This window comes from Notolabrus celidotus, chromosome 19 (assembly GCF_009762535.1).
Source record: "Notolabrus celidotus isolate fNotCel1 chromosome 19, fNotCel1.pri, whole genome shotgun sequence".
Classification (NCBI taxonomy): domain Eukaryota; kingdom Metazoa; phylum Chordata; class Actinopteri; order Labriformes; family Labridae; genus Notolabrus; species Notolabrus celidotus.
The window spans coordinates 16589555-16616933 of record NC_048290.1 but is presented as its reverse complement, the minus strand read 5'-3'; the positions used below and the strand labels follow the sequence as shown (position 1 = coordinate 16616933).

Sequence of the window (27379 nt, the reverse complement as noted above, 5' to 3'; positions counted from 1 at the left end):
TATTTTTATTAAAGGACACTATCTATCTATCTATCTATCTATCTATCTATCTATCTATCTATCTATCTATCTATCTATCTATCTATCTCACATTCCTTTAAACTGCTGCATGATGGACAGGAGATGCTCGTTGCGTTTCTGCATGCTGCTCTGCTCCTCCTTCAGCCTCTCCTGCTCCTGCTGCACCTCCTCCTGAGGACAGAAACAAAGGCTGTGTCTTAAATCACATATCATATTATTGTCATGCGACTCTACGATGGAAACCATCTTAAGGATCTTTGTGTTTATTTAAAGAAACAGAGGCAGGCATGTGAAAAGTTTGTGTTTCCTGACTCTGAGTCTGCAGAGCTCCCTCCTCTCTCGGTCGTTCTCCTCGGCTCTCGCTCGGAGCCACGCCTCGTTTTGGGAGCGATGTCTGTCCAGCATCTCCTGCAGCTCCTGAAACATCGAGACGACACAAACATTATTTATTAATAACCAAGGTTTTATTTTCAGAATTCTTTATTTTTTACTATTTTTGTCAGCAGGAATATGGACACAACTACAGACTTGTCTTTCATGAAAGCTGAGGGAAGGGTGTAGGGTGGGCGGAGGAGGAAGCTCTCTGGATTTCGGATCCAAGTTGTTAGCAACATATCATTTCACTTTATTTACAAGGAAGTCATTGTCCTCTGAAGCCATACTGAGATTTGGAAGAATGGACACTGTCACTAAAACTTTAACGCTGTTTAAAATTTTTAATTGAGATTTCACACTTTGTCCACAGGGGGCAACAAAATCCACACAAACAGAAAGATTCTGACATCTTCTATAAATGTAAAAGTTTGTTTTTACTATTGACGCTCTATGACGAAATATTTAAGGAGGATACAACTCTTAAATTGATCACATTTAATGTAGTAGTTTAGCAATTTAAGAGGATAATTTCTTAAAATAGAACTGTTGTTTTGTTTGACAATTTTCTTACATTTACTTCCTGTAATCCAGCCTGAATCCAGCCCTCTGCCAATGATCAGAGTTATTCCAATATCAAAAGTTTTAACACAAACTTCTAAGAGAGTTTTTTTCCAAATAAAATCAAAGATAAGTTCACCTGATATTTTCAGATTTGTTTTTGTCCTTTGTAGAACTTTATTTTACAGGATATTATCCAATGGAAAGGCTTTTATCTGATCAGATTATTTAAAAAAACTGGGTCAAGGTGGTGTTAGAAATTCATAAATAATCAGCAGCTATAAAGAACCACATGAAAAAGATAAATAAAAAAACATGGACTGTATAAAAAATGGACATAGTATCTGTGACTTCTTTAACCTTTTCGCTAACAGCGACAGTGTTCCCGCCTGTCAATCAAGTCAGCCATGCCCTTATTTGGGCAAAACTTCAGATATAACGATTTATACAAAAATTCACCCCCCAGAGAAATTAGCTATTCAGACGTAAACCATGTTTTGAACCAGGCCGTAAACATGTTTATTTCTGCTGTTAAGATTGTCTTCTTTGAATGGGTGTGTATGTGGTTTCCTGTGTTTTTGCAGCCAGCCTCCAGTGGCTGCTCGAGGAACTGCATATTTTAGCAGTTGCACATAGGCTTCATATTTCAAGACCAGAGGTTACCGCTTGGTTCTGATTCTACAACCAGTGTGACACGGACTGTAGTCTCTGTACATGGGGCGCTTTTATCTTCTCTGACGGGTTTTAATGTCTCATGTTAATCCCTTTGAATTCCTCAATGCTGTGATGTACTTTACAAACACACAGTCGGATGCTTCCTGCAGCAGCACGTCTTAATACCACACAGACACTCGCAGCTCCAGAGCTTTGAAAACACTTTTCTTTGAGCTGTTATAAAATGCGAGCTCCAGCGGGTATTATGTCACATCATGTCACTGTCTCAACCAGAACATCCCGTGCTCTTTCCTTCCTGATTCTGAGGGCTGTGCGCGAGACGTGCCCTGATATTTGAGAGGTAATTTCCTTCATTAATACGACTTACAACATGCAGCACTTAAATAAAACAAAAATGTCAGCTGTGTAACAAGAAATCCCAAACTAACTGATGTCCTGAACACGCTCAGTTTTTGCAAATGACTGCCTCATTCATGATGATATTTTGATCGAGACATAAATAAAATGTTAGGATGCTGTCTGTGAGATTTGTCTGTATGAGAAGAACAGGTTATTTTGCATTGCAGTTGATCTAACAGATCATTTGTGTGCTTAGATTAGGTTAAACTGGATTCGTGCACATGTACTGTAGATCAGGTGATTGGAGCAGAGCAGTCATGCACCTGTTGCTGTTGTTGTCTCTGAGCTCCATGCGTGTCTCTCTCTCTCTTCAGAGCTGCAGCAGATTTAGACAACTCAGATTTTTCTCTGCAAACAAAGAAATTCAGAAATTGAAATGTACTTAGTCAATCTGAAGAGTCCTGTGTCAGATAACATCCTGTGTGCATGCACCTGTCGAGCTTCTGGAACTCCTGATCCAGCAGACTGAACGCAGTCTGGATCATCTTCATCGCCTGATCTCGAACTGCACCGAAATCTCTGTGCACAAACACCTGCAGGAGGAAATCATTTCTACATTGTCACATAATCAATGATGGCTCCAACATTTCCATCTGGTGTGTGCTGTGTGATCACCTGTGCGTTGGTTGGTGTGCTCCTGGCCTGGTTGGGTGGAGCAGCCTCACTCAGCTCATAGCGGACATTGGGAACCTTCGTGGGAGTGAAGCTGTGACGAAAACCAGAATGAAAGCAGAGCGTTCAAACCGAGAGCTGGACTCAAAGGGAGCATGACGTGAGAGTGAAACTGCAGATTCCCTCTGCACACTCAGGCAGAGAGATGGAACAGGTGTATATGTGTGTGTGTGGAGGAGCTGACCTGTGGCTGATGCCCTGTAGACCGAACTCTGACAGAATCTCCTTCATCACTGAGGAGGAGAAGTCTACGTTTTATGTCTTACAACCATGAAAGTCATGATCCAAACCAACCAAGTGCAGCATCAGGACTTCATGTCATTTGTGGTCTTTAATTGAAGCCTCAAGTTTATCATGTTGACATTCATTATCTTGAACTGTTTCAGAGCCAGAAGTGATAAAATCTGAAAGAGAGGATTGAGTTGGAGAGCTACTGTATCTAAACTAAACTGCATCTTTAATTTTTATTTGTGCTCCAATTCTGTCAGGCTTCAAACTGAATGCTCCCACTGAAAATAATGCAACATGCTTTTTGTTTCTTAGTGGTCGCAAAGTATTCATCACAAAGCTTCTGCTCATTTTGCACTATGCCCCAGACGAGCAAAGATAAGTGAAAGACATCTTTAAAAAGTGGTTCAATACAGCACCGTCAGTATCTGTTTCCAAAACAATGTCTTTGTTTATTTTTTAATTCAGCTCGGCTTTAAAATTCAGAACTTAAATATCGACTTTTCCTTTCACATTCAGTGAGGAGATGGAGTTAAATCACACGACTTGTCAACATGAACATCTTTATGTGGAATTCAGGAGGTCTGGCTCATCATATTTAAGGAAGAGTGAATTATATTGTGGTATTTTATTAAAGAGAACCCAGCCTACAATGTTATTCCAATAAAAGTTCTCCAGTGCTCAGAAGAGAGTAGACAGATTGACGATTCAAAATTGTTCGAGGTATACCTCACGCACGCAGGAAATCTTGTGGGCCCTAAGAAAGGTGGGATAAGCACCACCTTACACCACCTTTTTGCACAATCTGACCCTGTTTTGCGTCTCTCAGCAGCCTCTATATAATATAACTGTGTTAAATGATGTACCTGGCTGTCTCTCTGAAGGGTTGATGAGCTTCATCACCTTCAGATCATTAAACTCCTGCTCCTCGTTCTTCCCTCCAAACACATACAGCTGTCAGACGAACACACACAGAGGAACGCAGATTTTACACCAAAGGACAGGCAAATAAAATAACCCTGCATAATAACGAATGATATATCATTCAGCTGCACACTGACATGGCTGTGGAGGATGAAGGCTGTGTGTTCATGTCGACGGGCCGGAGGAATCCCAACATACAGAGGAACCTTCCACTTCATCTTAGCTGGAGAGGAAACATCACAGTGTAAGTCAGTCCTTCGTCTGTATTCAGAATCATTCACAGTTATCTGTGTCACACTAACCGATGCTGAGTTTGTGGATGTCGTTCAAAGACGTCTCTGTGCCGTCCTCGTTTGTGCTTTTACCTCCGAACAGGTAGATATCCTGAAGGAGACCAAATATGGACAGAGACTCCATGCTCAAAATGTTGAATAAAAGCCTGTGTTCTTATGTGTGCATGTGTTTGTGTGTGTTTACCTTATCATGGTGAGCTGACAGTGTTTGTCCGCTACAGGCTGCAGGTGATTCTCCTTTGACCTCCCATTTCTGCCAGATCAAGCTCTCTACAGACGAGAAAACACGACTTAAGAGACCCAAGAATAGCGTCAACATTTCAAGGTTAGGTGTGTTGAAATACCAATAAAATCTTAATTATATGTTTTTGTGCTTCAAAGTATAATCATTAAACAAACTGCTATAGGCTTAGACTGCTATAGGCATAGACCGCTATAGGCTTAGACTGCTATAGGCTTAGACTGCTATAGGGTCAGACTACTATAGGCTTAGACTGCTATTGGCTTAGACCGCTATAGGCTTAGACTGCTATAGGCTTAGACTGCTATAGGCTCAGACTGCTATAGGCTTAGACTGCTATAGGCTTAGACTGCTATAGGGTCAGACTGCTATAGGCTTAGACTGCTATAGGGTCAGACTGCTATAGGCTTAGACTGCTATAGGCTTAGACTGCTGTAGGCTCAGACCGCAATGGGCTTAGACCGCTATAGGCTCAGACTGCCCGGGACCTGACACAATGGGATCCTGTCTTTCCCTCTCTCTCCTCTCTCTGCCTGTCTCTTACTTAACTCTTCCTGTCCCATTAAAGTTACTAACCATAGACCTTTCTGGAGTCCCTGAGCTCCCGTGTCTCGTAGGTTCCTCTGGATCTCTGCTGCTGTGGACGTGCCAGGCTCCATCTGCTACAACTACGACTATCCGTCTCACCACTATCATCTCTCTCTCCCTTAACCTCCCTCTATCCCTCTCTCCAACACCGTCTAACATGATTCTGGTCAGGCTCAAGGTTTCTGCCTGTTAAAGGAAGTTTGTCCTTGCAGGTGTAACATTCAGAGGACACGTTGGGTTCACAGTATTGTTTACCTGTGTTGAGAACATGGAGGTCTTTACAGAAGTCTCCACCAGCGTCATAACCCCCAAACAGGAACAGCTGATCTCCAACAAGAGCTGAACTCTGACCATACCTGTGCAAAGACAAAACACACACACTGCCTTTAATACAGAACAGCACCCCTTCAGTAAATCCCTCCCTTTGTGACAAACAGCTGGAGTCTTACAGGGCAGGAGGCAGAGACCCGTGAGTTCTGATGGGTGTCCAGGTGAGAGACACTGAAACAGACAGGTTGAGAGCATGCATTACCTTTTTTTGTTTGTATGTAGATCTAAGTAGAAGTGAGAAAAGAGTGCAGACCTGTGTTGAAGACCAAAAGGTCATCAGTTGGACTCCCTCCCACGATTCCTCCGTACACATAGACATTGTCTCCCACAGCCACAGAGCTGTGTCTGAGGGTTCTGACGGAGACGCCCCCGACTACCAAGCGATCCCAAGTCAGAGACACTGAGAGGACAAAAATAACAAAAAACATCAGAACAAATCAAGCTGGACATCCCTCATCCTTCTCTTCCTCCTCACCTATATCAAAGCTGTAGACTCCTGAGAGGCACTCGGATGTGTTGGGTCTGGATGCTCCTCCAAACAGAAACAGCTTCCCTTTCACAACACTGACAAGAAAGGAAGTAACTTTGAAGTAGGCTCAATGACAGCTATCATAGTGAGATATCTCAACGGATCTAATATCTTGCATGAATATTTGTTACCTCAAAGTGTGACCTTCTCTGGCCAAGGGGACGTCTCCGCTCTGAGGAATCTCCTCCCACAACAAATCTTCGGGAGAAACTACAAACAACAAACATGTCTGGTTTTATTTGTCCTGAGACTTTGATGAGAGTCTCTCTGATCTGTTTTGTGTTGTAAGGATTTACAAAGGACCGAATCTAACCTCACAGGGGGTGGATAAAGAAATAGTAGGTTAATTATGGTTTAGTTGATGTACTGATGTAGACCATGTGCACAAATGACAGAAAACACTTCAAAAATGACATAATTGCAAAATGGATTTTCATGTATTTGTTTCTTAGACTGTATGAGAACATGGCTGTAGTTTTCGGGAGAAAAGTTCTGCATGGCTCGCACCCAGTTTTAAAAGATGACTTAACTTAAATATTGACCAACTTAGAGGCAGGCAGAGAGGTGGAGCTCTGGCAGGTTTCAGCCTCCTGTTAGCCAAAACAAACCCACCTGTCCATCAAGTCATCCACGCCCCTAATCATGCAAGTTTGTGTATAACTGTTAGCCTTGAACATGTTTAATTCTGCAGTAAAAAGCATGGGACCTCTCCTTGGCTCTTGCAGACTGCCTCGTGTGGACACTGAAGGAAGGAACTGCAGCTTATTTGCACATTTTTGCACAATGCACCACAAAACATTCCTTTCTCAACACCAGAGGCTACCGCTTGGTTAGTTAGTTTGTTTGTTTATTCATTTATTTCTAAGAATCTTTTGAGTTTTTTACTTTTATTTTGGCGGGACTACTTGAGAATGAGACATGAAATCTGGGGGGAAAGATCTGGGGTTATAACATGCACCACATCTTCAAGGACAAGGAAACAATCCTGCAAGTAGAGCATAAAGACCTCTGTACATGGGGCGCCTGACCTTAAAACTGACTTATGGTCATTTCTGATCAGAATATTGTGTCAATCAAAACCTCTCCATTATATTTTCTCATCAAAGTTACAAAGTCTAAAGAATATTTTAAATCCTTGACTCCTTTTTGTCTTTTGATTGCATTGCATTTTACTGTAAATCTCTCCTGCACATAAAACTGACATATCTGCGTTTTTATTCTGTACCTGTCAGCATGTAGAAGTCATTGAAGTAAACAGGGAGGTCCTCCTGAATAAAGAGAAAAAGTAAAGTTGTTGTATTTTGCTGATTGTAAAAGCTTTAAAAAAGGGGGATTCAAAAAAAGAATAACCTCTTGGTTGATGCTTGAGGCTCCTCCGAACAGAAAGGCGACGTTTCCCGCCACAGCTACAGCGTGGCCGTGTCTGTGGAAGAAGAAGGAGAAGGTATTTATTTCCATCTTCACATCCCTCCACTCAGAGCAGGTTGTTAAACATAAACAGTGTGACCTACCTGGGACTCGGGGCCTCTCCTCTCATCTCTCTCTCCAGCCATTGACCGCTGGCTAATGCCATTTTCACCTCTGTTTATAAAGACACACACAAAGATGCAGACACAGAATCTGACCCTCAATAGAAGCAGCTCATATTTCCTCTGCAGGGGTCAGGGACTGTTTGTAAAAAGTACTCCATCCCTGCATTATAATTAACAGCCAGCAGGGGGCGGTACTGATTCAAAAAGATGTCTGAATGTACTGAACTCTGAGAGACAGTGAGACTACTTGAGTTTTACGTCTTTTACAAAACAGCAGGATGTTTATTTGCTATATTACAGTCCCATTTAAAGTCAAAATCTTGCTTGGCATTCAGTTCACATTCTAAGGTTTAGCTGTAAATTTAACTGATAGCTCATATGTTTGAATCCTTGTTTTGTTGGAGATTAAATAAGGATCCGCAGTTGATATAAATGATCAAGAATTAAGGATGCAAACTTGCAAACATAGCTAGTATTAGTGGATTACTTTGCAGCTGTAATCATGGTCACTTCAGGCGCCAAAAACTCAGATAGCAGCAGAAATAAACCAAGATGGAAGCAGAGAAACATCCTAACGTTGGTGTACAGTCCACGTCTTTGTCATAAACCATTTATATCATGTTAGGTTTTGCAGGTTTAACTGACTTTAACCTTTAAAATGTGATGTTGTTCCTTCTCTAGGTGACACTGCACCATCATGAGGCCTTTAAGTAACAACGTTCAGATAACTAAATAAGTAATTCACTCTGAACTTTTACTTCTTTAATCATAAAGTTGCATCATCAGAATCAAACCTACCTGTGGAGGTGTGTGTTCCTCTGAAAGTTGATTTCCTGCTTTTCTTTGTTGATGTTTTATTTTTGTGTTCAGTAAATAGCTGCACTAAAGCCACAGATGAGTCCTCCCCGCTCACACAGCTGTCCTCTGTGTCTCAGATTACAGGTAAACTACACTTTCCTCTCTCTGCAGGTACGCCGTTACCAAGCAATGCCTCCAAACACGCTGACGAGGCAAGCAGGAAGTGGTTAACTGGACAGCAGGAGGAGACCAAAAATGAGAAATCCATATTGTTTTTTGATGTGACAGAAAACAGAAACAAATAATACAAAATAAAGGTGTTTTTGTATTATACATGACCTTTTCTGAGGATGTGATGAACCCTTTTCTTTGAAATATATGCTATATTTAATTAAATCTTACCCTCATCTTTCTTGCCCTCAGATGTGCAGAAACAACAAATTTTAAAACACAAAAATATACAAAATATTTAAATATATAGTAATCTTATCAGGGTTGGCCTTTAGGATGATTATCATTTAATAAAATCCCCCAAATGGTTGCGTTCAATATTTTCACTTTTTCCTTGACCTTCTGACCTTTTTTGTCTTTAATAATAAATATATTCACTTTATGCATGCTATTTTTACTTAAATCTCAACATTTCTTTGCATATTTCTCATGCAAAAGGACTCCTCTCTTGATTTATTATTTCTTATCTTGCATTGCAACTAAAGTTGTTCTTAATGCTTCAAATCTATTCTCAAAATGCAAAATAAAATAGTCTTGAATGCAAATAAATCACCCTTTCATATATTTTATTCTCTTTTTTCATGCAATATTTAATATTTGACATTTCAGCATCTCTATTTGGTGTATTCATAGAAGCTAGCTGAGGACATATCTGCTGACTCTCTCAAATTCAACCTCTCATTCCGGCTTCTGCATCATTTACGACATGCTACATGAAATCTACAGCAGTCACACCCTGTTATTATCATTATTATTATTATTATTATTATTATTATTATTATTATTATTATTATTATAATTATTATAATAATTATTATTATTATTCCTTTTGTCCTTACTGGAAACAAAACCTTATCATTCTTGATGATTATTTCTTCCTGCAGACTTCTGTCTCTGTCTGTAATCTCACAGAGATAAAGAAGAGGAAGATGTCCTCATCATCCTCATTTGATCATTGCACCGGGGCATAAAGACATGATGGAGGCTGTGTTTTCTCTGCAGGGTAAATCGGTGCAGCTCATCTCTAAACGCTTCACCGTCTGATTGATGACGTAAGTCTGTCTGTCACGTTTCCCACCGTCACCACTCTGTTTTTTTTTTCTCTAATCATGTTTTATTCATACACACACATACACACACACCACCACACCATCACACACTATCACATACACACACAACCCCACCACAGCTACCGACACGTGAGATATCCGGGTCTCTACCTCCGTTTGCCACTGTGAGAGCAACCGGAACCTGCATACCCTTTCAAAATAAAACACACATTCTCCCAAATTCATTATTTAGGTATTTGTTTACATTTTTTAAAACACATTATTCTGTTGTTTTCTGTGTTTTATTCTGAGGGAAACGTGTTATTTCATGATCTTCCATGTTTGAATTAATGAATAGATCCAAAGGGTTCTCACTTCCTTTTCTCAGTCCAGGTTTTTTGGCACTTTTTGTACCATTCTGAACCCATACAGCAGCCCAAGACCCAGTCCAGGCCTTCATTACATTAGACACCAGGTGTCATACACCACAGATCTTCTGAATTTGGCAAATCAGCCCTCTCTATTAGAGCAACAACTGCTTGGAACTCATTACAGAGTAAAATCAGAGAGTGCTGCAACTTTGCTGAATTTAAGTCGAGGATGAAATCATGGCTAAAATCAATGCAATCTTGTACTCATCACACTTAAATATAAATAGTTTCATAGTGTTGTGCTTTTAAATATTTATATTTTATTATTGTGTTGATGGTTTGGATGTTTATGTATCCCTGTTGTTTTATAGTGGTTATGTATTATTGTGTAGCTGTTTAAATTATGTACTGTTGGGGCGCTGGTGGCCTAGTGGTCTAAGTGCCCCACGTATGGAGGCTATAGTCCTCGTCGCAGGGGTCGCTGGCTCGACTTCTGGCCAGTCGGTCTACTCCCCACATGTCCTGTCTCTCTTCAGCTGTCCTATCAATAAAGGCGAAAAAGCCTCAAAATATAACTTTGAATTATGTACTGTTTGTTTTTAACAGAGGCATTGCCTCTGTCTCCTGCCCAATGACTACAGATGTTAATTAGCTCATAGCTAACTCTGGTACAACTAAATGGCTGTACACTGTCCCTGTTGGAATAAACAAATAATAATAAGTAAGAAATGTGATTTTCTGTTTATGTTTTTGTAGCTATTCCCTGCAAACTCTTGGTCTATTCTTTTAGTTGGTTCTTTTTCTTCTTCTGAACTGCAGTGAAACATTTAGATGATGGTGTGTTAATGAATCAATTAGTAGTATGAATAGCTTTTTAACTGGAAAGTAATGCTGGTCATGAAATAACATTCTGTGACTGCTTTTGATTTGAAAGGACGCCAACCGGAAGCGCTGCAGGGGTTCTACGTCACTTGACAGTGTCGGTTGCCGATCACGCGAGCTGCAGTGGAGAGTCTGTCTGATCTAACGGCGGATCCAACCGGAGACTTTGTGGACGTTAACTCATCGTTACCGTTTGAATTATCACTATCCGGTAACTTGTTTTTTAGCCTTCTTGGGGCTAAGTACGGATTCATCCTGGAAGCACCCGGAGAACCGCGGATATCAACGCGGCATGGCTGCTTCGTGACCCGCGGCAGGTGCGAGGAGATGCCCGGGGAGCCGCCGGCGGGAACCGGCCGAGTGGTGCTGGTGAAGAAGATCATCATGAAGGACGGATCTGCGGTGGGTGGATGAGCCGCCATTTTTATTTTATTAATTTAATTTAATTTAATTATATTGTCAACTTGTTTGATAACATACCCTGAAGTGATACAGAAAGTAATATGTTGTTTTTGATTAAAAAAAAAGATTACAATTTATATAAATATTTCTACCGTTAGTAGCATCATTAATGACCGTTGGTGAATGACATCACGACGATTGGATACATGACGTATTGCAGTGTATGAAATAAGGCATAATTGGGAAAAATGTATCTTTAAAGCAGATATTTGATCACATTTATATAAATTCAGTGTAAAAACATCCGTGTTTACAATCCCCATCATGATAATGTGATTGTCATTGAACAGAGTAATATTTTCACGGTGTTGTAATGAATGAAGAAAAGGCCGGGGAGAAGCTCGGCTCTAAAATGGCAGTTTTAGTGAAGGATGAGGATGCTTGTATGTTGTAATGGAGACAGCAGAACAGGTTTAATGTGGCCCCTCAGTCAGCTCAGCTTAGTGTGAGGATGAGGATGATGTGGATCCATTATCTGTTACATAACAGCTCGGTACTCCGACTGCAGCTTCGACACTGTGCGGCCTCCACGGCTCAGCCAGCGTCCATTTTAACAGCCCTACGCAGACACAACACAGACCTGTACAGTGACTCAACGCAGACCTGTACAGTGACACAACACAGACCTGTACAGTGACACAGCACAGACCTGTACAGTGACACAGCACAGACCTGAACAGTGACATGACACAGACCTGTACAGTGACTCAACGCAGACCTGTCCAGTGACACAACGCAGACCTGTACAGTGACACAACGCAGACCTGTACAGTGACACAACACAGACCTGTACAGTGACACAACACAGACCTGAACAGTGACATGACACAGACCTGAACAGTGACATGACACAGACCTGAACAGTGACATGACACAGACCTGTACAGTGACACAGCACAGACCTGAACAGTGACATGACACAGACCTGTACAGTGACAAAACACAGACATGTACAGTGACACAACGCAGACCTGTACAGTGACTCAACGCAGACCTGTACAGTGACACAACACAGACCTGTACAGTGACACGACACAGACCTGTACAGTGACACGACACAGACCTGTACAGTGATACGCCACACACCTGTACAGTGACACAGCACAGACCTGAACAGTGACATGACACAGACCTGTACAGTGACACAGCACAGACCTGAACAGTGACATGACACAGACCTGTACAGTGACAAAACACAGACATGTACAGTGACACAACGCAGACCTGTACAGTGACTCAACGCAGACCTGTACAGTGACACAACACAGACCTGTACAGTGACACGACACAGACCTGTACAGTGACACGACACAGACCTGTACAGTGACACGAAACAGACCTGTACAGTGATACGCCACACACCTGTACAGTGACACAGCACAGACCTGAACAGTGACATGACACAGACCTGTACAGTGACACAGCACAGACCTGTACAGTGACACAACACAGACTTGTACAGTGACACAACACAGACTTGTACAGTGACACAACACAGACTTGTACAGTGACACAACACAGACATGTACAGTGACAAAACACAGACATGTACAGTGACAAAACACAGACATGTACAGTGATTCAACGCAGACCTATACAGTGACACAACGCAGACCTGTACAGTGACACAACACAGACCTGTACAGTGACACAGCACAGACCTGTACAGTGACACGACACAGCCTCTACATTGACACAACAAAGACCTGTACAGTGACACAACAGAGACCTGTACAGATACACAACACAGAACTGTACAGTGACACAACAAAGACACGTACAGTGACTCAACACAGACCTGTACAGTGACTCAACAAAGACCTGTACAGTGACACAACACAGACCTGTACAGTGACTCAACAAAGACCTGTACAGTGACACAACACAGACCTGTACAGTGACTCAACAAAGACCTGTACAGTGACACAACACAGACCTGTGCAGTGACACAACACAGATCTGTACAGTGACGCGACACAGACCCGTTCAGTGACACAACACAGACCTATACAGTGACAGGACACAGACCTCTACAGTGACACAACACAGACCTGTAAAGTGACATAACACAGACCTGTACAGTGACACAACACAGACCCGTTCAGTGACACAACACAGACCTGTACAGTGACACAGCACAGACCTGTACAGTGACACAACACAGACCTGTACAGTGACACAGCAAAGACCTGTACAGGAACACAACAAAGACCTGTACAGTGACACAACACAGACCTGTACAGTGACATGACATAGACCTCTACAGTGGCACAGCACAGACCTGTACAGTGACACAACAAAGACCTGTACAGAGACACGACACAGACCTGTACAGTGACACGACACAGACCTGTCCAGTGACACGACACAGACCTCGACAGTGACACGACACAGACCTGTACAGTGACACAACAAAGACCTGTACAGTGACACAACAAAGACCTGTACAGTTACACGACACAGACCTTTACAGTGACACAACACAGACCTGTACAGTGACACAACACAGACCTGTACAGTGACACGACACAGACCTTTTCACAGACCTGTACAGGGACACAACACAGACCTCTACAGTGACACAACACAGACCTGTACAGTGACACAAAAAATGTAATTGTTAATGCCTTTTGGACTCATCTTTGAAATATAATTACCTGAATAGTTGAGCACCATTACAGTCATCATTTTTTCTTTTACTATGCAATAACAGATCTGATGAAACAATGGCTGACAGTATGGATCTGTCTGGAAACTACTGTTTGTTTCAGTGCCCATTCATGCAGCATGAAGGCAGCCGAGGTAGTTTAAAACATAGTAAATAAAAACATAAATATCTAATCATTTTTTTTCATTTTTTTTTCTCTGATCATGCAGCAGGTATATTGAGTAATATATTTAGTCAATTTATCAGCCTCAAGTTCAGTCAATTTTGTCAATAAGTGCCACAATTTTAAGAACAAACAAAAGAGTCACATAGGAGAAAGTTGGTGATTGAATATTAAACTATAACATTTGAACAATTTCAATGTGTTAATTTGCTCTGTAAGTAACAGTAGTGAACACTTACTTCAGTATTTAATATTAAAACAGTTATATTCTGCATTACATCCAACAGTTCCCATCAAACAAATGATTTTAAAAACCTAAAGGAACAAAACAACATTTTCTTCAATGTTTAATCAATTAAATCAGATTTAACACCTGTCTCCGGTAATCCTGATTTTGCATGCTCTTATTTTGAAGGTTTTTATTTCATTAAAGGCTTATTTTATTTCCTAAAGTCAAATTATTGTAGATTATTTAAGATCCATTTGAAACTATCTAACTAACAAACGGGAATAAATCATTTATATTTATGTCTGAACGTTTGATAACATCCTGACTATCAGAGTAAAATACGAGTTCAGGAAGACTTTTGATTGTATCTTTAATATCACTAAACTGAATAAGTTATTAATATTGAATGAGGCTGTAAGTAGAACCTGTTAGAAGCCTCTTGTGTCTTTAAAAATGCCCCTAATAAGCCGGTGACCTGTCCGTGAACTGGGGATGAGCATTTGTAGCTGAAATACTCATCGATAATCTCTGGAATTTATTCAAAGATTATTCATAATCAAGCTCTCTGACAGCAGGTTTGAAATGTCAAATTAAGACAACAGCAAATAACACAAAACTTGTTGTTCGTGTGGCAGTTGTGTTAACCAGCCCCGGGACGAGGTGATGCTACTAGCGGGCTTTGACAGCATCTGTCTCGACCTTTATGCCAGTGTTTTTGTGATGCAGCAACTCGGCGTGTATGATTGCATTTTACAGCCCGCCTCTGGCCTAACGACCGCTGTGATTGGCTCCAGGCTGCCCACCACTTAACGGCTCTTATTCAGCTATTAGCTGTTAATGAGACATTACCTTTTTAATCTCAAAACATGATGTAAAACATCTTAAATCAAGCCGGATTTTTGTCCCTGTTTTAAACAGAACTAGTGTTCAAGTAAGATTTAGTTTGAATGTTTAGTTGTAAGAAAGGAGGAAGAAGAAGAGATGAGGAGGAGAGGAATAGGAAGCTCAGTTTGTCTGATGTACGGAGGATAAAGTATTGCGTCTCTAACTTTGGACGGTTGAGTTTAATGTCTCAGTTGATGTTTAAGAGAAAGACGTCTAATGTGCCTTCTCTTCAAATTTCTTCTCCTTCGCACATTTTACAGGCAGGATGAAAGGCTCCCAGATTTTGGACATTTTAGGACACCATGATGTTGCATCAGCTGCCGACATTTTACATTGTTTGGTTTGGCTGTCATGTCCTGCTTGCAGTTTTTTTGTTCCACACTCAGCAGAGATCACATCAAGCATCATGGTTTTCTTTAGTGCAAAGGGACTTCTTCAGATGTCAGATGTGCTGCAAATTAACGTCAAAATCCAAAGATGTTTAACCAACAGTTTAATGGAAATGAAGAATCAAAGTGAGCCTTAAAATCAGATCATACTGAAACTCTACTTCCTCACTGACTCTCACCTGCTGACCTCAAGCTTCACAACAAAGAGGAGCAGCACACTTTAACTCCTTATCTAAGCAGTCCAAATCAGCTCAAGTATAACCCGTTATGAATCCAGCTAAAGATAGAAAACAGTCCTTTGTATCTGTGTCAGTAGGCTAACAATCACTTAAAGTCCCGTTATTGGTGCTCCAGTTTAAAGCCCACTCTGTTTGAAAAGTCAGGACTCTCAGACGTGTGAGAGAAAAACACTCATGATGCCTCTCTGATTAAAACGGACCTTCCCTTCCCAAATATCTCAGACTTTGTAATCTGGTTTTCGATTGTGGAGACACATTAAAGTCACATTGATTTGAGATTGTAAAACGTGTCTTTCCTTTGTGTGTTTCAGCTGCAGCAGGGCATCGGCAGGCCCAGCGTCTATCATGCGGTCGTGGTCATCTTCCTGGAGTTCTTCGCCTGGGGATTACTCACCACGCCCATGCTCACTGTGAGTAACACTGCGCAGCGATGACAAGATGTTTGTCACGTGTTGGCGTCAACCTCACAGCATCTGATTAATTTAATACATTAGTATTAAATAAATACATACATAGTCAGCCTTGAGATCTGATCCCACGTGGAGAAGGCTGCACACTGAAACATGAGGGTGAAGTGGTTGTTTCCATGTTTCATAGAAAATGTCTTTTAAACAAGATACATGTTTTGTATCTTGCTCCATGGAGTCGGATATTATCTGTCTTCTTAAGCAGGAAAGCAGAACCAGATAGTTTCATACCTGTAGAAAAGATGTTTTATTTGCTGAGAAAATTTTATATTTTGTATCTTGTGGCGCAAGACACGTATGTGGTTTGTATGTTCTAGAGCAAGATAATTGTCTGAATATTGAGGGGCTGGGTTGATACTTTGTAACTTTTAGAGCAACATAGATACAGCTAAATAAACACTCTAATGTGCTGAAGAGCAAGATAGGCGGTCTGTATCTTGTTGAGCAGATTGATAATTTGTGTCTCTATGATCAAGATTGAAAATTGTATATTTTCAAGTATATATCTGTGTAACATGGAGCTCAAGAGGACATAAAAAGGGATTGAGAGAAACTTAAGGTATCAGTAGCAAGATATTTTGCATCTTTTTGTCACTGCAGCAAGATAGATATTTTGCATCTTTTTGTCATTGCAGCAAGATTGTTATTTTTATCTTGTGGCGCAAGATACATATGTAATTTGTTTGTTCTAGAGCAAGATAATTATCTAGTTGTTTAGGGGCTGGGTTGATACTTTGTAACTTTTGGAGCAGTATAAATACATCTAATGATGTGCTGTAGAGCAAGATAGGTGGTCTGTATCTTGTGGCGTACATTGATATTTGTATCTTTTAGATCAAGATAGAAATTTTTTTTTTTTTTGAGTATATTTGTTTCACATTGAGCTAATGAGCTCATATTGAGTGATTGAGACAAAGTTAAGGTATCACTAGCAAGATATTTTGCATCTTTTTGTCACCGCAGCAAGATAGCTATGTTGTATATTGTTGTCAACATTAATATTATTTTCTTGAGGGATCATGAAAGACATACAGTTTACATGTTTTAAAGCCAGATAGATTTTAGTTTTTAGGAACATGTTAGTTATTTGTATCTTGTTGGGCAAGACGTGTTCTATATTGTGGCGCAAGATATAAATGTGGTTTGTATGTTCTAGAGCAAGATAATTATCTGGTTGTTGAAGGGCTGGGTTGATACTTTGTAACTTTTAGAGCAATGTAGATACAGTTGATATTATACTGTAGAACAAGATAGGTAGTCTGTATCTTGCAGAGCAGATTGATATTTGTAATTTTTTTTTCAAGATAGAAAATTGTATTTTTTCTATGTAACATGGAGCTCAAGAGGACATAAAAAATGATTGTGACAAAGTTAAGGCTTCATTAGCAAGATATTTTGCATCTTTTTGTCACTGCAGCAAGATAGTTATTTGGTATCTTGTTGTCAACATGAATATTTTTTTCTTGATGGATGAAGACACACTGATGGTGTACATGCTTGAAAGCTAGATTGATTGGTCTTTGAGGAACAAGATAAACATTTGATATCTTGTTAGCGCAAGATATGTATCGTAGATTTTGCAACATACCTGTATTTGGTGCCGAATATGAGAGAGACGTTTAGTATGTAGGGAAATGTTTTTCTTTTGAGGTACATGATCAGATCTTTGTATCTTGTAGCATTTAATACAGAGTTTGGATTTTACAGAGCAAGTTGTTTAAAACAAGATACATCATTTTGGGTTCGGCGTGACACTTTTTGTGTTGTTGGTCGTTCTGCAGGTTTTACACGAAACCTTCCCCCAGCACACGTTCCTCATAAACGGACTCATCCAGGGCGTGAAGGTAAGAGCTTCATTTCTTCACTCATGTTTAAAAAGCAAAGGTTGTTCATGATGTCACTGACCCGCCCTCTTCTTGTGCAGGGTCTGCTGTCGTTCATGTCGGCTCCACTGATTGGTGCGTTGTCCGACGTTTGGGGGAGGCGGACCTTCCTGTTGGTTACCGTCTTCTTCACTTGTGCTCCGATCCCGCTGATGAGGCTCAGCCCGTGGTACGACTCACTGTTTACTACGATCTTAAATTGTCGTTCTTTAGATCCTCAAATACGTGAAAGAGAAACTATTTATTGTGTTTCAGTTTTTGTGTTTTTCTCTTCCTCCTGCAGGTGGTACTTTGCCATGATCTCCATGTCCGGAGCTTTCTCTGTCACCTTCTCCGTCATCTTCGCCTACGTTGCTGATGTGACGGACGAGAGAGAAAGAAGTACAGCGTACGGCCTGGTAAGGATGTCTGATAGGGTAGTTTTCACTCATCATTTATCTTAGCACATGGATGGAGGTCTCATCAGAAGCAGGGCAGTTACGTAACATCACAGTGACCGTCAGACCGTCAGACGGACGGATGGACGGATGGATGGATGGATGGATGATGGAGGTGTTGAATGACAGGCGGTACAACCTTAGAGAGCAGAGATTGAAAAGTCAGCTTAATAAGAGAGCACGGGGACGTCTGAGGACAATCTCTGCATCTGTGTTTGACATCATATGAACAACTATCCTCTAAACTTTGTCTCCTCGTTTGTCTCTAGGTGTCGGCTACTTTCGCAGCCAGCCTGGTGACGAGTCCGGCGATCGGGGCGTACCTGTCCGCCTGGTACGGTGACAACCTGGTGGTGCTGGTGGCCACGCTGATCGCTCTGGCCGACATCTGCTTCATCCTGTTGGCCGTGCCCGAGTCTCTGCCGGACAAGATGAGGCTCAACACCTGGGGGGCGCCAATATCCTGGGAGCAGGCGGACCCGTTCGCTGTCAGTACCTGATAATGAATCATTCCAGAGCTGTAGCTGTGATTTAATGATGAGTTTAAAGCAGATTATTTTTTTTTTAGTTACATGAAGTCTCTTTTTCCTCCATGACTTCTGCTGTTCTGTGTTTCTGGAGTCAGTATGTAGAGTGGAGATGTGTTCCTCCACACAGTAACGATGTTTAATGACTTATCTTTGCGAAAGGATCACAGTTTAAAAGGAAAATAATGAAGTAAGAAAAGAAACAGATGCATTTATTAGACCGTAACATTAACCCTTTCACTCCCAGGCTTTACTTTAAGGCGTTCTTATCCTCTAACAGTGTACTGTATCTCCCCTCTCTCTCTCTGTCCTTCAGTCTCTGAGGAAGGTGGGTCAGGACCCCACGGTCTTACTGATCTGCATCACTGTGTTCCTGTCGTACCTGCCTGAAGCAGGACAGTACTCCAGCTTCTTCCTCTACCTGAGACAGGTGAGACTCACCACTGATCGATGCGTTGTTTTCCATATATTTTTTTAATATATATAGTTGTATTTAATTTTATGTATTTATTTCTTCATGATGACATCCAGCTCTTCAAAAAGCGTCACAATAACTGGAATCATTTCTGTCTGTCCCTCCAGGTCATTAACTTCTCCTCCACGACCCTCGCTGTTTTCATTGGCGTTGTGGGCATCCTGTCGATCGTAGCACAGGTAAGAAGACCTTTAATTGATTTCACTCTTATCTCCTCTCATAAGAACAAGCTTAGAGTACTATTAACGATCTCTCTCTCTCTCTCTCTGTCCTCAGACTCTGTTCCTCACGCTGCTCATGAGGACTCTGGGGAACAAAAACACGGTCCTGTTGGGTTTGGGCTTCCAGATCCTTCAGCTGGCCTGGTACGGCTTCGGGTCCGAGCCTTGGTGAGATGTGTTTGTGTTTTCTGACTCTCTAACTCGAACTCTGGAAACGTTCACTGGAGTGTAAAAATCCTCAAATCCAATAATGAGCAGGAGAGAGCGGCTAAGATTAGACTCCTCTCTGAAAGTATCAGGAGCGACTTCCTCACAGCGAGATAGAGACCAAACAGCCAATGAGAGAGCTGACCTCTGACCTCACAAACTAATGCTGTTACTACATGATGAATTAAATCACGGATGGAAGAGGAGAGTTAGTTTGCTAAGCGTCCCTAGATTGGGCTTGATGCAAAGATGATTTCAAAGCCAGCCTCAAGTGGACACTTTGGGTACTGCAGTTATGGAGATTATTTTATTTCTACAGGGAGCAGAAAGTCGTCATCTTTTCTCGTTATGAGCAGACGATTCGGTTAGGAGTGTGAATAGGCAATATCACACAAATCAAACACACATCTCTGACCGTGTGTGTGTGTGTGTTTGTGTGCGTGTGTGCGTGTGTGCGTGTGTGTGTGTGTGTGTTCACAGGATGATGTGGGCAGCAGGTGCAGTAGCAGCGATGTCCTCCATCACCTTCCCGGCCGTCTCTGCGCTCGTGTCACAGTCTGCTGATCCTGACAAACAAGGTGACAAAGAAATGTCTCTTCTCTCTCTATCCGCGCCTCTTTTTCTCTTCTCTTCTCTTCTCTCTATTTTGTCTCTTCCTCTTCCCTTCCCCTTCTTCTTCTTCTTCCCACTCTTCCTTTTTTCTTCACATTCTTCTCCTGTTTTCTACTTCTCTTCTCTTCTTGTCGTCTTTCTTTGTTTGTCTTCTCTCCTCCTAACCTCTTTCCTGACTGATCTTCTCCTTCTTTCTCCCTTCGTATCCCCCTTTATCTCTTTTTCCTCACCTCCTCTTTCTCCTCCTCTTTCTACCCTTGATCTCTTTCCTCTATCCCTCTCTTTTCTTTCCTCACGCTTCTCCTTTTACTCCTCTCCACCCCTCCTCACTTTCCTTTCTCCTCCTCATCTCCTCTATCACTCATCTTTCCTCTCTTGTCCTCATCTTTCCCCCACTTTTATCTATCCTCCTTTTACTCCTCTCTCCACCCCTCCTCTCTTTCCTCCCTCCTCATTTGCTCTTCCTTTCCATCTCTTCATTCTCAATCACCCATCTCTCTTCTTCTTCTTCTCATCATCTCTCTCATTATTTCTTGTCTTCTCACCCTCCTCTACCCAAACATTCTTCCTCCCATCCCCCGTCTTTTCTCTCTCTCCTCCTCTTTAATCTCCTCTCTTCTCTTCCTCTCCATCTTTCTCCTCTCCTCTCTTCTCCTCGTCTCCATCTTTCTCCTCTCCTCTCTTCTCCTCGTCTCCATCTTTCTCCTCTCTTCCTCTCCACCTTTCTCCTCTCTTCCTCTCCATCTTTCTCCTCTCCTCTCTTTTCCTCCTCTCCATCTTACTCCTCTCTTCTCTTCTCTTTCTCTCCATCTTTCTCCTCTCCTCTCTTTTCCTCCTCTCCATCTTACTCCTCTTTTCTCTTCTCTTCCTCTCCATCTTTCTCCTCTCCTCCTCTCCATCTTTCTCCTCTCCTCTATTCTCCTCCTCTCCAGCTTTCTCCTCTCTTCTCTTCTCTCAGCACCTTTCCTATTCTCTCCCTCCAGTTTTTCATCACTCCTCCCACTCTTCTTTCTGTCTTTTCTTCTCTTCTGCTCTCCGCCCCCTCTTTCTTTCTTCCTTTTCTTTCCCTTGTTATCGTTCCTCTCCTCCTCCTCAGATCAATAGGTCAGTGTGTTGCTATGGATTTTCCTGGTTTCGGTCTGTGTTAGTGAATCTGTCATTGAAGCTAAATAAAGCAGCAGAGCTCGGCGTGTCAGCGGTCACGTGATCAATAACCTGTCCGCTCGTCCTCAGGTGTGGTCCAAGGGATGATCACGGGGATCAGAGGTCTGTGTAACGGTCTGGGTCCAGCTCTGTATGGATTCGTTTTCTTCCTCTTCAACGTGGAGCTCAACGCCATGGACCCCATCCAGGGAGACTTCAGCATCGACCCTCTGCCCATGAGCAATCCCACAGAGGTAAGAAATATTAAACATTACACAGAGAGATGACCTGATGTTCCTTTATGAAACGCAATGTGCACACAGCTTGTACAGAGCGCTCCATTTTAGGAAAGACAGGCAGACAGCAGCCGGCATGGGAAACAGAGCCGGTGTTTAGCTCAGCTGTGAATTCATCCAAATAATCCAGCAGCCTCCCACTGGAGCAAATTATTTGACTGGTTTGGAAACCTGCTCATACCTGCTCCTGCATCTTAGGCTGTAACTGTTCTTAAACAATGTATTTAAAGCACTTAGCTATAAGGGAGGAGTCTTAAGATGCAGGACACGACATCAGGAGCACAATGCAAAAGTGTGAAGTTTAGAACGTGACTGCAGACAAAGCAACACTGTGATGACGGTGTTAGTATTTATATCAATGCTACACGCAAAACAAATATTTTCTCTTTAACCTCTGAGGTTCTTATTCAGGCTGTTATGCATCACACTTTAAAATTCGCCCTGTTTGCATTATATCAACTTCCTCTTCCCATCTGGCTTGCTTGTTGTCTCACATCGGCTCATCCTGACTTCATGCAGAAATTTAACTACAGGGCTGCAGGAAAAATGAAGGTTATGTAGCGGTGAAAATTATGACCGTTTACATCTGAACTTAAAATTTAGGGAAGCTGTTGTAGGAGTTTTGTGCACATGTGAATACAGCTCTAGCTTGTATGACTGCTTGTGAAGTAAGGATGCAACTTCCTCTTGATGATACAATTTTTCTAAATAGAGATTTTTCACAGCTGTGTCTGCATATCTGTTGTGACAACCAAGAGCTGGTTTTGCAACTTTTCCAAACTCTTTATGTTTAATGATCATCCAAGCATTGTTTGTGATTTACTTTGTGTGACAAGAAATGCAGCCTTTCGTCACCAACATGTTTTTCTGTAAAGTTAAAAAAGTCTGTGAACAAGAAAGCTCAGAAAATGACGGTAACCCTTCGTCTTTGTTTCAGCGAGCCCTCATCCCCGGCCCGCCCTTCCTGTTAGGGGCGTGCACTGTGGTCGTGGCCTTCCTCGTTGCTCTATTCATCCCTGAGAAGCCCACCTGCTCCTCCTCCTCCTCCCACCTGTCCCTCAGCGACAAGCCCCGCCCAGACAGCAAAGAGTCAATGTCCTCACTGGCCGGCGTCCACATTAACACGCCTCTACCAGGCAGTGACGAGGAGACCCCTCCCACTGCCAGTGACGAGGACTTTGAGCCGCTGCTGCAGGACAGTATTGTTTGATTGACAGCTTGAAACCCACACAGGGTGGAGCTTGATTAAGTGACTCTTTGTTTCAGGACAAAGAACCAGTTATTCATTTCCAAGGTGGGACTAAGTGTTCTTTTATTGTCAAAAGAGTGACGGCAAGAAGCTCCAATCGCTCCATCTCTTTACCAGAAGGGAATATTATTTCCTGCTACGGGTACGGAGGTTACAACATCTGACGAGTGACCAATGAGGAAGTGTCCTTCTCAAGGGAGCGGGAACTATACGCTGCTACGATGTCATCTGTTAATTTGACAGTATTATGATTGAAGGAAAGAAGGCAGGGCCAACAGGGACATCACAGTTACATGGAGACCATCGCCTGATAGATACAAGGAAGGACCAACTGTGTTTTTCCAAGGAGTGGACACGCCCACTTTTGGGATACGCCCACTTTTGGGACTGGCCCTCATAGAGTCCCCCTCTGAAGGGAGGGAGCAGTATTTTTGTGGCTTTATTGAAAGGATTACTGTTCATCTTTAAGCTTGAAGTTGTTGATTGTTTTTGTGATAACATGAAAAGGTATTTTTACCTTCAGCTGTATCAATCTGAAGCTGTATTTTAATTATTTCTAATTGGTTCTTGTACAAAAAGACGTCTGCAACATATTTACAGCAGCCAAAACATCAGTGTGGTTTATATTTTTGTGCGTATTGAAGAACAATTTTTTGTTACAGTTTTTTCTTCTTTTGGCAGGGTTGACGGATTTTTTTATTTTTTTAAGTGTACAGTATCTCACCTGCTGTCGATGCTAACATGGTATGAATGTGACTAGCTGAGAGACGAGTCAGCAACATGAAATCCTACATGTCCAAATATCAGTTTAAAGATAATTTATCCTTAAGTTCACCCAGGGAACTGTCTTAGCCAAAAAAAAAGAAGCCCAGAAGATATATTTATTGTACATATTTTAAAACCCAAGAATGAAACAGAAATTAATTTAATAACCAAACACCTCACTTTAACATACCTTTCCTTCTTATTCCACCGTTCAGTGTCGCTGTTTGTCACTCTACCTCAGATCAGTGTGTTTTAAAATCACTTTGAACCTGGATTTCACGTCACCTTCCTTTTATTTTTATATCAAAGTCACTTTATAAAAGTGCTGCTGGCTGCTGGCGGGGAAAACCTCCGAGCTGAGACTCTCTGTCAAACTTGCACAGTGGAGGAAGAAGCGTATTGTTTTTAGTTATTTTGCATGCATCAAGTCAACAATGACACATTATTTCAGGATTATGCTCTCGACACATCCACTGCTTTGTTGTGTTTATGTTTTAAGTCCTACTTGAGGCACTTATTTATTCATTTTTGTATATATTTCAGATACAACCCGTTTCTCCAGCACCAAATTTGATATCCACATAACGTGTTGGCATATATTCTGGTTGCACCGAGACATCATGTCACTTACTGTGTTCTGACCTAAAGCGAGTTTTTAGCGACTGTTGAAGGCCAAAAATGAGTTCTAATTTTGCGTTAAGCTATGCAACTTTGGTCTTGAGTTTACGCGGATCAGTTTTCCCCAAAACTAGAAAGTATTTCGCCAGAACTGATCAACCTTTGAAACGAGAATCTTAAAATCAGATTGTCCGATAAAGCAATGATTTAGATCATCTACGAAACTCCTCGTGCGTTGTTGTTATTCTGGCGCTCTTTCATATCCCTTTTCGACCAACGCAAACCTTGTTCTAGTTCCGGGCTGGCGCTCACGCTGGTTCGGGGCTACTTAAACTTGCGAACCAACTCAGCACCAGTTTGTTTTTTCTGCCCACTCGAGCCCGTGGAAGAGCCACGTCATGACGTCACTTCTATGTGACCACTTTTCCCAGCAGCTCTAGCAGACAACGTAGCATGCTTGCTGGTGTTGCTCCTGAAGAGAACTTTATTAGCACTTCTGTACTACTCGTCGTGCTTTACATGGACGTCAACTTCCCCCCTCGCCCCTGACGTAAGCGATTCGCGGTTCTAAACCAGCAAAGAGTTGGTGCTGCTCTGGAACCTGTTTTCCTGGTTTTCATTTGAGCACCGGCTCCGAACCGGCCCTGAAACTGCCTCGGTGGAAAAGGACTATCAGTCTATGATTTAAACCCCAGCACAATCCATGCACTGATTACTTAAGACCTATTCCAGCCGGCGTCTGACTTTCTAGATACAGTGAAACTGAGACTCGGTGGAGTCGGATGGATTAGTGCTCCACCACTGAAACGGAGCGAGCCTGGTCCTGCAGAAACTTCCTTCGCTCTTGGTCCGAAAACAGAATCAGCTCGCCAGATGTAGCTCACTAAACCTCGTTCATCCTCCAGTTTTACTTCAAACTATAGAGAACCTTTTTATTCCCCAGCACTTAACTTCTAATGGCGTCACGTTGCGGCCGCGTGTCACCGCAGAGTGCCGGTTTAGAGACGCAGTGTGACGCCATGTTTCCGTCTCCCTTCGTCCGGTGTTGGCGTGCCTTCAACGAGCTCATGTTTCACCATCAGCTGACGATGTCTCCACTTTGTTTCTCTGTCAGCCGGAGATTCTGCAGACGTGAGGTTTCCCCCGTGCCAGCAGTGGTTTTCCTTTGAATGAACTTATACTTGAAGCATTAGAGAGAGATTTTATGAGCTTTAGAGATGCTGAAGAGTTTAAGAGTATATAACTGACACAGAGTGTACATAGCTATTTGCTTTATGACCTTAAAATGTAAACATGTGAATGATATAACGGTTTGTATATATGGTGACGAGGCGTGGGTTGGCTTGTTCGTCATTGATTCCAGTGCAGTGAAGCTCAATGGCACTAAAACGGTATGGATTTGGGTTCTGCAACCTTTTTACGACATCACACTGACGTACGAGCATCAGTCTGTGTTGGTTTTTCTCATCCATGCAAACACATACACACACACTCCCCTCTTTCTCTGTTCTGTTTACATGCACACCTGTATCCTGGGAATCTTTTTCTGTATTTTTCGTACGTTGGAACACAAAGATCATGTACTCTTTTTATACAACTTTAAAGGTGCTAGATCAGATCACGTTTTCTGCTTTTTCTTTCATCAGTTTGAGCTTTTTTATCGATTAAACTTAGGTTTCATTTCACTAACATAGCTACACACCCCTCTTTCTGCTTACAGATAAACCAGCTTCTTTTTTAACGACCCAGATCCTCTTATCTAGACATTTATAAACCCGGATTAAGTAAATCCGGGTTCTGTAGTCAGAATATGATGTTTATATCAATGAGTATTCCTGAAACCCATAACTCGTAGGATATTAGCGTACATGTGAGCACTCACTCGCTCATGGGAGTGGTTTGATTTCCTGCACCTGTGAGACTGACTCAGCGGTGTAAATATTATACATGGGTTGGTTGTCTGTAAATGTGAAGACATTAGTGTACATGGGATTCACTGTAAATACACTCTGTTGTCTTGTCTGAAGGTGTATACAAGCAGATGTTGGTTATTGGAAATTAAAACTAAACACTTGCTATCCACGATTGTAATTTTTCTATTTGCACACAGTCCCTGAAATTAGAGACAGGAAATAAGTCTCATCTTTGTCTTTGTTTGTGCATCAATTTTATCTTAAACATTCGTTCAAATAAAGGAAAATAAATAAGGTTTCAATAAGTCTTATGTAGAAGTGGAAATATTTGCACCACACCTCCTCAGTTAGTTGTTCTACAGTGAATAAAAGTATACTTATTTAAAATATGCATATATTCTGAAGAATTAATTTCCATGAGATAATTCTGAGTACTTTTTGCTATACTTTCTTAATATTTATTCAGATTAATAGAGAATATATATATATTTATATAATATATATATATATTATAAATGACATTCAGCTTGTGTAAGAGGAAAAAATTCAGAGTGCAACCTGCAAAATCTAGCAAAAAAATTCTAATGCTATTAAATAATCAGGGCATCAATCTCACCTTTGTGTGACCTTAGAAACTATCAGTAAATATAGCTTGTAAATATTGGAAATTTGAAGTTGGTTCAAGGCATACAGTATATATGTTTTACCTACAATCAAAACTTAGTGACTATTGTTAGATTAATGTATTTATATAAAGAATAAAAATAGAACATTTTTTTTTTATGTAGCACTTTTCTTAACTAAGTTACAAAGTGTTTCACAAACAACAAATACA

At 41.5% G+C, this 27379-nt stretch overlaps 2 protein-coding genes across 3 annotated transcripts; one reads left to right on the top strand and one right to left on the bottom strand.

Annotated features, from left to right (window-relative positions):
- Positions 1–18: 18 nt before the first annotated feature.
- Positions 19–9544, bottom strand: zmp:0000001301 (rab9 effector protein with kelch motifs). Its single transcript, XM_034709187.1, has 20 exons — positions 9234–9544; positions 8164–8394; positions 7345–7414; positions 7184–7256; positions 7059–7101; positions 5965–6043; positions 5780–5868; positions 5558–5704; positions 5424–5475; positions 5230–5330; positions 4330–4415; positions 4155–4236; positions 3990–4075; positions 3795–3882; positions 2885–2933; positions 2644–2734; positions 2461–2561; positions 2292–2376; positions 334–438; positions 19–192 (listed from the first exon to the last, which is right to left on the bottom strand). The coding sequence occupies exons 3-20, from the start codon at positions 7404–7406 to the stop codon at positions 88–90; spliced, it is 1524 nt and encodes a 507-aa protein (XP_034565078.1). The 5' UTR covers positions 7407–7414; positions 8164–8394; positions 9234–9544; the 3' UTR covers positions 19–87.
- Positions 9276–26713, top strand: mfsd14ba (major facilitator superfamily domain containing 14Ba). 2 transcript variants are annotated; one of them, XM_034709186.1, is made up of 13 exons: positions 9276–9446; positions 10749–11098; positions 16043–16141; positions 17980–18042; positions 18123–18250; positions 18365–18479; positions 18788–19006; positions 19362–19475; positions 19628–19699; positions 19797–19909; positions 20429–20526; positions 21794–21957; positions 22937–26713. In XM_034709186.1, exons 2-13 carry the CDS (start codon positions 11024–11026, stop codon positions 23207–23209), a joined length of 1533 nt encoding a protein of 510 aa, XP_034565077.1. In that variant the 5' UTR covers positions 9276–9446; positions 10749–11023; the 3' UTR covers positions 23210–26713. The 2 variants fall into 2 exon arrangements, with proteins under 2 accessions (XP_034565077.1, XP_034565076.1); XM_034709185.1 differs by lacking the exon at positions 9276–9446 and having other exon boundaries at positions 18123–18479.
- The last annotated feature ends 666 nt before the right edge of the window (positions 26714–27379 follow it).

What these genes read in the sequence shown, in the direction of transcription:
- zmp:0000001301 (XM_034709187.1), bottom strand. Translation starts at nt 7,406, where the DNA reads ATGGCATTAGCCAGCGGTCAATGGCTGGAGAGAGAGATGAGAGGAGAG. An exon ending in GGAGAGGCCCCGAGTCCCAG is followed by an intron (nt 7,257 to 7,344) that starts GTAGGTCACACT and finishes CTTCTTCCACAG; the next exon opens with ACACGGCCACGCTGTAGCTG. An exon ending in GGGTCTCTGCCTCCTGCCCT is followed by an intron (nt 5,331 to 5,423) that starts GTAAGACTCCAG and finishes GTCTTTGCACAG; the next exon opens with GTATGGTCAGAGTTCAGCTC.
- mfsd14ba (XM_034709185.1), top strand. Translation starts at nt 11,024, where the DNA reads ATGCCCGGGGAGCCGCCGGCGGGAACCGGCCGAGTGGTGCTGGTGAAG. An exon ending in GAAGTACAGCGTACGGCCTG is followed by an intron (nt 18,480 to 18,787) that starts GTAAGGATGTCT and finishes GTTTGTCTCTAG; the next exon opens with GTGTCGGCTACTTTCGCAGC. An exon ending in CCATGAGCAATCCCACAGAG is followed by an intron (nt 21,958 to 22,936) that starts GTAAGAAATATT and finishes TCTTTGTTTCAG; the next exon opens with CGAGCCCTCATCCCCGGCCC.